Here is a 9,267-nt window from a genome sequence, read left to right as displayed (position 1 = left end):
TACCGCTGCTACCGCTGCTGCCCTGCCTGTTGCTGCCGCTGCTGCTGCCTGTTGCTGCCACCGCTGCTGCCTGTTGCTGCCGCTGCTGCCGCCGCTGCCGCTGCTGCCGCCGCTGCAGCCGCCGCTGCCGCTGCTGCTGCCGCTGCTGCTGCCGCTGCTGCTGCCGCTGCTGCTGCCGCTGCTGCCGCAGGGTTTGTCAAAGGATGCCACAACTACGCAACACAAGATCATCTTGCTCAATCGGGTTGAGTAGCTGCACAATACTTGCTAGGAGTTTGAAGACCCAGGGATGAATAGCTGGCATGCTGGTAAAGTGAGTTCAGCTGCAGCAACGGCGAGGCACACCAGGTATTGCATGGCTGGTGACATGACTGGCGCTGAGTCCGGCACCTTGGTACCATGGCCATCTGACTGTGCTGCTGTCGCACTGCACGCGTGTGTTTAGCTGCTGCATGAAGCATTGGGAGCGTGGACGCCGCACTGGGTGCACTGGCTGCAGCTTTGCAACACATGGCGGCGGAGTACGGTAGCGGACGGTGGGCGGTGAGTTGCCCTGCTGGCTATCGCGCGTGCTAATTATCCCTGACTTGCAAGAACAACAATACTGATCGCGGGTTGTATCATAAAGTTTATCATAGGATCACTTCGAAGGCGTGGTTTTGCCAAGGAGGCTTCAAACAACAATATACGTACCTCTTTTTGCGCTATACAGGGGTGAAGTCTTCATAGACATGACACTGCTGCCACCGGTGAGTGTACACCACTGCCATGCCCGTGACGACTCACGGACGTGACAGTACCCGCCGATACGCCGCTTGAATACAGCTGCGTAGTGGCACATCTAGTACAGGAGATTACGAAATCTCACATTAGATCGTCCCCACATCATTAACTGTTTGTCAGAAAGTTACAGATCGCGTCGTGACTGCCATCCATGTCACAAGGTCCGAATAGAAATGTTTCGTGCACGTCTCAACAACAGGCAGGATTCACGTCAGGCATTAGCGCGACCTGCTACCACCGGCCTGGCGCGTCGCCGCCCGTTGGTGGTGCAAGTCCGCGCCAGCAGCAGCGACAGTGGCGCTCAAGGCATTCGAGGGGCGCTGACGGGCCTTGCAGCAGGTGCTAGGTCGTTGCTGACAAGTGCAGTGGCCAGGATAGAGGAGAACTTCGAGGTTCAGGGGGCTAAGCCGCTTGATGGCAGCTCAAAATCCGACAGAAGCGCCCAGGTGTCAAAAGAACAGCTGCGGGTGCAGCTTGTGGAGATGGCCCTTGTACAGCTGCGACAGCAACGCCCAGCCCTGGAGGCCGCTGTTGCGCATGCAGAGCAACGGCAGCGGCGCCTGTACCCGGGGGCAGCACCTGGCGCGGCTGCGGTGATCCAGGCATACTCGCGCGTGCAGCATGGCAGCTCCACTCTCCTCCTCTCAAGCTTGGAGGAGACCAGGGACGTGCTGGAAGCACAATCAGGCAACGCCAGGGATGACGTGTGGGAGCGCGACAAACTTGGTCCAGGGTTTCAGTACCTTCTCTGCTTTCTGCCGCTTCAACAGAGTGCCTCACGTCAGGCTGGCGGGGCCTGGGCTTCTGAGCTGCCTGTGGCCACGCTGCCGCTGCCGGCGCTGCAGGACCTGTTCATAGCACCCTCGGCTAGTGCCCAGCAGCAGCAGCAGCAGCAGCAGCAGCAGCAGCAGCAGCAGCAGCAGCAGCAGCAGCAGCAGCAGCAGCAGCAGCAGCAGCAGCAGCTGCCAATTGAGGAGGAGAAGGGGGAGGACAAGCCGGAGCAGCAGCTGTTTCAGATGGCCCTGCAGACGGTATTGGGCGAGCTGCGCGAGCTGCCGGCGGCAGGGGACGTGCCAGCTGGCTTCCTAAGCCCCCAAGGCATCAGGTGATGACTCTCTCATGAGAGAGTCAACAGGGGCAGAAACACTCCCATGCGCCAAGACCTGCGTGTGGAACGTCTCCAGAGCATGCACACACTTAGAGAGCCCAACGAAGTAGCATCAAGCATGTGCATTTGCCTGTCCACGCGCCGCCCTGCGCACCGAGAGCTCTCTCCAAGCGGCGACCCTGCCGGCGCTTGCTGTGCATGCAGCAGCAGACAGCCAGGTTGCTCCACCCTGACCATCGGCCGCAGTTCTGCCTGGTCTACCACGAACACTGCCGCCATCGCCGCCGAGACTTTCATGACAAGAACGGCCTTGGGGATGTTCGGCTCGCCGGGTGACGCAGCAGTTGGTGATGATGTCACCGCAGCCTGCCGCTGGTCTGCATCGCGCACTGTCGTCGCCCCAGTCCTGCTCGAATCCGCCGGCACGGCGTCGCTCGCGCTCCTCCCTGCCGCGGTCGCTGCAGAGGCGCTCGGCGCGGCTGCGGCCCTCGCGTGGCGACGGCTGCTGCCGGGCGCTGCGGAGGCCGGGGTGCCCATGGCAGCGGCGTTGAACGAGGTGCGAGAGGCAAATGCACTCGGGAGCCTACGCGCGTGCCAAAGGGAGTATCGATAAGACTGGCCTCCGCAGCGGACAAACCTTGGACGAAACGCCGTTGCGCCGGATTCTGCAATTTCCAGTACATGCTGAGAAGCAGCTGCTTTTTGACTTCCAACTTGCAACTTGCAAACTCATTCTTTACACTTACACGATGTAGATGGCTGTGGCCCTCGGCGGCGCGGTGCTGGCGTCAGAGCAAGAGCGGAAGCAGTTGCACCTGAGCGTCGGCGCGTCCCTTGCGTGGGCGGCAGCGCAGGCCCTCAACTGCAGGATGGCCACAGAGCAGCCCTCCTGGTCGCCGCCAAAAGTGCGTAAGCTCCAACACTGGCGTGCGCGGCAGCAAGTCAGCGGCGCGTCGCGCGAGAGTTGGTCACGCGACAGACCCCGCACGCTCCGTTCAGCAGCCTGCCTGCACCAGACCGTGGTCATCGCCCGCCCTTCGCCCCTCCGTGCCTCCATTGCACCACGGCCCTGCGCACTGCGTGCGGCGCACCCGCCCACGCGCTGGCTTCGGATCCTGTGTTCACTGTTATAGGGGACGCGGCAATTCGCCGAGTTGCTGGAGAGCTTCCTGTTTCCAAGGGGTGTTGACTACCACCAGTGGCGCCAGGACGACGGGCCCCACAGCTCCTCCCGGCTGGAGGTGGCGTCCCCCTTGGTGGCTTTCGACTCGCTGGCGGCGCTGGCGGAGCACCACCACAGGTCAGGACAGCACAACGCACCGCAGCAGCCGCCAAGGGCCCGGGCCGCGATCAGCGAGCTGCAGCCTCTTCGCCCCCGCTGACCTGCTGGGTGCGACGCCCTTGTTGGTGATTGCCCTGTCAAGCCACCATTGCCAGGTCGCGGGCTAGCGCCGCGCTCCCTTGTACTCCGCGGCCGCAGGTGTGGGGACACCATGCGTGCGCTCTTCTTTGCGCGTCACGGCCTGTGGGCCTGGTACGCGCGTGTGTCCACAGGACGCGTTGGTGACGCGTTCGAGGTGAGAACAAGATGTTGGAGCAACAAAATGCCCCCTATGCTGTTGCGCTGGACGTGGCCCCGTGGCAATTCCTGCCTGATTGGGTGGCCAGTGAAACTGGGATTGCGCTGTATGTGCGGCAAGACCCTAGACCCCAAACCCTAAACCCTCATTCAAATGGCAAAAACACGCAGGAATGCGGGGGTCTCGCACCCTTTGCACAAATAAGATTGTAATTTAGCCCTTTATTTATCTGAGACTCAGGTTTCAACGAGCCGCTTAGCGTAGCTCGGGCGTCCTCATCACGCGCAGGAGGTGGACGAGCGCGCCGCCTGCCGGCCCTTCTTCCACATGTGGCGCGACGCGTACGGGCTGGCGGCAGAGGGCTATGCGCCAGACGAGCTGCTGGAGGTGCCCAGCTCCGTGTGGCTATGCAGGTGCGTGCGTGCGCGCGTGTGCGCGCATGCAGGCGTGCGTGTGTGTGCGACTGCGTGGGTGTGGCACGTGTGCGTGCGTGTGCGCAGCTGCGCACGCACGTGAGCGCGTGTGTGTTCCCGCGTCTGGCTCGTGTGCGCGCATGTGCACGTGTGCTTCACAAGCTGATGTGCGTATTGTATACGTTTGCGGGAACCGTTTGTTTGCAGTTATGGGTGGGCGCGTGTGTCCACACGGTATGTGTGTTGAGTGCGTCCAGATTATTGCAGGTGGTGCGTACGATTCTGTGTGATTCTTGTGCAGTTAAGCCTCTCACTGGTTCAGGGCAGCATGTTGCAGCCCGGGTGAGGCGCCCCATATGCCCGCATGTGTAACACCTTCCCCAAGCAAGACCGTGTAGCAACAATTAAGGTGGGGCTGCATCCAATTGGATGCAGCTTCACCTCGACTGGTGCTACAAAGCGATGCTTGGGCAGGTGTCATACTTGAAGGCATGGGGCGCCTGCATGGCATGCAGCACGTGTGCTGGCAACTGCCGAGCTGGTTCTCACAATCCTGTCACATCCCCAATTCCCACTATCCATCCAGGCACTACCAGCGCCTTGTGCAGCGCTTCATGGCTCTCCAGCTGGAGGAGTGCGGGGCCCTGCCGTACGGCGAGGGCTGCCTCGGGCCCGCGGCCTGGGAGGCGACGCGCTCCGCGATAGAAGCGCGCTCATGGCGGCCGGCAACCAGGCCAGGGGTGCGCACCGGAAACAGAGGTCGGCTGCACCCCAGAGGGCTGCCTGAGGCAGGCGGTCCGATGCAGCGGTCTGCAATCTCACGAGCACGCATTAATCAAATGCATGTACGAGTGCCTACATACGCCATCCCTCCCTTGCCAGCTCCAAGCCTTCAGCACACCCACAGGCTGTGCCCCGCACGACCCCCCCTGTCCCCCTCAAGGAGCCGGCACCTGGGCTGTTCAGCTACCCGTCAATTGCTTCAATCAGCGAGTCTATTGCGGCAAACCCGGACTTCAGTATTCACACCGCATTCTTGCGGGTCCTCAGCGTTGCTTCCAGACACGCAGCTCACCCAGGGCCGGGTGAAGACCCATGGTGGGGCTGCGCAAGAGGGGGCGGGATTGGGCAGAGGGCGTTCCAGGGGGGATGCAGAGCCGCCTTTTCCTCTCTGATCCAGGCGTTTGGGCCTGCCGCATGCAGCTTGGCACGCCAGGCGCGTGCGATGTTGGTGTAAAAGGCGTGCGCGCGCTGCCCGTGCAGCTTTGATGCCCACTCAGTGCACAGGCACCTTCGCCTGCCGACAGGCATGCTCTCATGCTGACATACTATGTGCGACACACAAAGAGCTTGTGAGGTACTCATTCTCACATCCGGCCGCCCTGGATGCGCGGATAAGCGCTCACCGACACGCCCGCAATACTCAAGCGTTTGCCCTGCCCTACCTGTAGGTGGCAGTACATCGCCGCGCAGCTGGAGATTGAGCGGCGCGCCGGCACCTCGGGCGAGCTGGCCCAGCGGCTGCTCCTGCCGACGTCGCACTCATTTTCTGTGCCTCGCGACAAGCACAGGTGTGCACCAATGCAGCCACTTGCCCTAAGCGTCCTGCAAAGGTCGACTTCCGTCTTGCCTTGCGCCTTCTGCACCGTCACTGTGGTTGTTTCTGCACTGCAGTGGCAATCCGCCGGCCTGCCAGGCTTTGGCCTGCGTTGCTCGACGTGTGGCCGTTGTGGTGATGGCTGCGCAGACAAATTCATCGGATTTTGTCATCGGTAACTTGATTATTGATATGTGAACACTACCCACATCTGAGCCCATGCTCCCGCACTCGCTACTCGGCCCCTGCACAATGGGCCTCGCGCCGCAGCTGGGTCCTGGAGCCGCGCTCACACCTCCAGGCGGGCGTGCCGCCGCGGCTGCTGCCACTCCTCAAAGCGACCTTCGGCGACAGTCGTGCACAGGCGTCCATGGGTGTGCAATTCTCTTTTGATCGGTGCGCCACAGATGGCCGGTTTGCGGGGTTCACGACGACCACCAGCGGCCTCAGAGTGGGGGCCGCACTGGACCTAGTGACCTTGCGACTGGGGCACGCTCCGCCCAGCGCGGCCGGCAAGGCGCGGATGTGGCTGGATCTCGACCTCTTTGAGGCGGTCTTGGTCATGGAGAGGGCACGAGGCTCGGGGTTCAACGGCTCGCTGGCAGCCAAGCTGCTCGCTGATCTGGCGCCGGCTGCCGCAGCAGCGGCCCATGCAAACGGCGCGCACGCGGGCGGCGCCGCGGCGTCCCTTACAGAGGGCGAGCTGCTGTCTCTGCGCTGCGCGGGCGCCTTAGCTGCTTGCGAAGAGGCGCCGCTGGACGAGGCCTGAGCCCGCTGCGCACGCCTGACCGCAGCCGTCGCGGCCGCAGACGCGGCGGGGCGGCTCTCCGAGGCCGAGGCGGCGCGGTGCCGCGCGCTGCTTGACATGTCAGTGGCGCTGCTGCCCGCACGCTGGGAGGCGCTTCCGGCGGTTTTCGCAGCGCCGGCGGCGCTGTACGAGCGCGGACCGCTCAGCACGACCTACTACCCTGGGGCAGCACAAGTGCACCAATCCGCGCTGGAGGGGAGCATTGACGCGGCCCTGGTGCGCGTGCGCCTGATCCACCCGGCTACTACGTAGTCAATGCTGGATGACGAAAGCAGTGTCAAACCACGGCGTCACACAAGGGCGTTGGCACGCTCTTGGAGCAGCGCGTATGCCGGCGGCATTTTGGTTCTTAGCCACCTGTGCCCTCAGCCACCAACACGGCCGCTCCCATCACCCCCAGATCACCGCCGTCGACCCACACGCCGCACGCCCACCTTGATTCCCGCCCAGGCACTCTTCCGCCGCGCCCCTACAGCCCTCCTCACCGGCCGCGGCCGCCGCCCCGGTTCGTGGCTGTCGTGGCTGCGCCGCACGGCCCTCAACTTCTGGGCTCAGAAGCTGGCCGTTGACGAGGACGCGGCCGCACTGGAAGGCTTGGTTGTGGAGTTTAGGTGCGGCGTCGGCGTGTGGGGCAACAAGGGCGACCAGCGGCAGGAGATGAAGGCCCTTGATAAGGCCGTGATGACCCTGTTGAGAATCCCAGGCACTCCGCCCGCAGTCGCGGGCGGCGGCGACCGCGGCGGCGCGGGCGTTGCCAGCGCCCTGCGCCTCCTGTCCGGGCTGCCGGGGCCGCTGCCGCTCACGGGGTCCCTCATTATAAGCCAGGCGTGTGGCGTGGCCGGCGGCCGCAGCGGCAGCGGGGGCCTGGGCGCGGCGTGGGAGGCGCTTGCAGAGGCCACGACGGCGGTGGCAGGGTGGGGCGACGAGGAGGCGTGTGATTTGGCCGCGGACCAGCTGGACGCAGAGCTCACTAAGCTCTTGGCAGGCAGCCAGCAGGAGCAGGAGGAGTGGCCAGGACAGGGCAGCGAGAGGGCGGCACGGGCGCTCATCATTGCTCGGGCATACGAGCCGCTCGGCCGCCACCCCTCCCCAGAGGTTGCGCAGGCGCTGCTCCGCGCCGCGCCCCGCCTGGCGCCGCTGACGCGGCTGATCCGCCGCCGCGGAGCCGGCGGCGCGGGGCTGGCCGCGACTCTCGTCAGGGCCGCGGGCGACGTGGGGCGGCAGGAGCTCAGTGTACAGCTGCTGCGAACCGCCTGGCGCGGCGGGCAGCTGACAGGGGCGCGCCTGAGCGAAGCCCTGGCCGAGCTGGTGCTCGCCTCATCGCAGCAGGGCGATCATGCTGCGGCGCTGCGCCTGCTGCGCCTCGCGCGAACTGGGAAGCTGGAGTCATTCCCCGGCATGCGGCGGCCGCCGCTGCCAGGCGCACCCGTGCCGCTGCCGGCTGGTGTCACCGCGGCGCTTGTAGCATCCCTCAAGGCGGCCAAGGGACGCGCCTTGTCGGCAGCGCCAGGGCCGGTGGCCGCGGCGGTTGTCAAGGCCTTCGACTGCCTTTGTCAAGCGGCCGGCGGCGACGCAGCAGCCGTCGCTCGGCTGGATGGGGGGACGATCGACGGAGTGCTGGGGGCCTTGGCTCAGCAGGGCGACCACGAGCGCGCCTGGGCGCTGGTGGCCGCCGTAGGTGGCCCCCGCACCGATCGGGGCGCCCGCGCCCTCGCCGCGCTCATGGCGTTGTGGGGCGCGCTGCCCACCTCCGCCGCCCTGCCATCGACGGCTGTCCTGCAGAGCGCGGCGGAGGCCGCGGCGCGCGCGGGTGGCGCAGTAGGAGATGCGCGGCGTCTGCTCAGCCAGTTGGCGCGCTCCGCAGGCAGGGCGGACGGCCCTGAGGCTGCCCTGGCGCTGAGCGATGATGCACTCTCGTCATACTTCGTGGCTCACGTGACCGCCGGCGACATCGGCCGCGCGGCGGCGCTGGCGACGGCGATTAGGGACGGCGGCCGCCAGCTTCCGCCGCAGACGTGGGCGTGGGCGCTGCAGGGGTGCCCAGCCAGCGGGGAGGGCCAGGACGCAGCTGCAAGTGAGCTCATGTTGCTGATTGCGCACGAGAGCCTGGTTACAGAGGCGCGGGCGGCGGTCGCGGATGCGACGCGGGAGGGCGAGGAAGGCGGCAGCGGGCGCGCCGCCGCGCTGGGCCGGGCGCTGCAGTGCGCGCTGTCGTCGTCGGCAGTGCACGATGACTGGTTTGCTGCACGCACCGCCTCTGCAGCCTCCGCCCGCGTGGCTGCCGCTGCAGCGGCGGATGGCAGGAGGACGCAGAATGCGAGCAGCTGCGCCTCGCGGTCGGCTGGGAGACGGTCGCACGCGCCGCGGCCGAGGCGCGGCTCGAGCTCGCCGCCTGCTGCGCCGCCGCTGCCGTAGACGCTCCCGGCAATTGGTTCCAGCTCCCCGACGGCGCCGGCGGCCCGGGACGTGGAGGCCGCGGCGCGGCGGCTGGCGCTGCTGCTGTGCTCGGCTGCGGGGCTGCACGGGGCGGTTTTGGATCTGTACCAAGAGTACCGGCAGGCAGGGGGGCGCCTGGATCTCGAGGGCGGCGTGCTGGAGGCGGCGCTGGTGGCTGCAGCCGCAGAACCCGAGCTGGCGGTCGGGTCCGCGGGTGAGCAGAGGGGCGAACAGCAGTTTTCAGCTGCACCGCGCATGTAGACTTGTGAATGGACAACCTGTCGGTGTCGCGGCAAGCCCTACGCGGGATGCGCATGCAGGCATTCCCACTGGGCATGTGCGTGCCCCCCCCCAGGCTGACGTGTCCATGCCTTCTCTGCTCAACACTCGTGCCCCACCATGCCCTCCCCCAAAACCCCCAGCCCCAGCCTCGATTCTGGTGACCGCCCAAAAGCTCTGCCCGGATGGCGCCACCTGGGCGCCCCGCAGCCCCACCGCCTGGCCCGCCTTTGTCCGCGCCCGCGCCAGCCACGGCGCTGGGG

General features: G+C 65.9%; 1 protein-coding gene across 1 annotated transcript; it reads left to right on the top strand.

Annotated features, from left to right (window-relative positions):
• Nucleotides 1–731: 731 nt before the first annotated feature.
• MNEG_2004 (hypothetical protein) lies at nt 732–8,704 on the top strand (the record flags this gene model as incomplete). The annotated part of the gene is made up of 13 exons (XM_014049518.1): nt 732–749; nt 1,554–1,888; nt 2,138–2,447; nt 2,647–2,796; nt 3,025–3,191; nt 3,372–3,468; nt 3,760–3,884; nt 4,471–4,624; nt 4,828–4,982; nt 5,336–5,455; nt 5,559–5,602; nt 6,276–6,505; nt 6,740–8,704. 13 exons carry the CDS (start codon nt 732–734, stop codon nt 8,702–8,704), a joined length of 3,870 nt encoding a protein of 1,289 aa, XP_013904972.1.
• Nucleotides 8,705–9,267: the final 563 nt, after the last annotated feature.

This window comes from Monoraphidium neglectum (genome assembly GCF_000611645.1).
Source record: "Monoraphidium neglectum strain SAG 48.87 unplaced genomic scaffold scaffold00216, whole genome shotgun sequence".
Taxonomy (NCBI): Eukaryota; Viridiplantae; Chlorophyta; class Chlorophyceae; order Sphaeropleales; family Selenastraceae; genus Monoraphidium; species Monoraphidium neglectum.
Note: the sequence above shows the minus strand (reverse complement) of the source record. Positions and strands in the feature narration are given on the sequence as shown.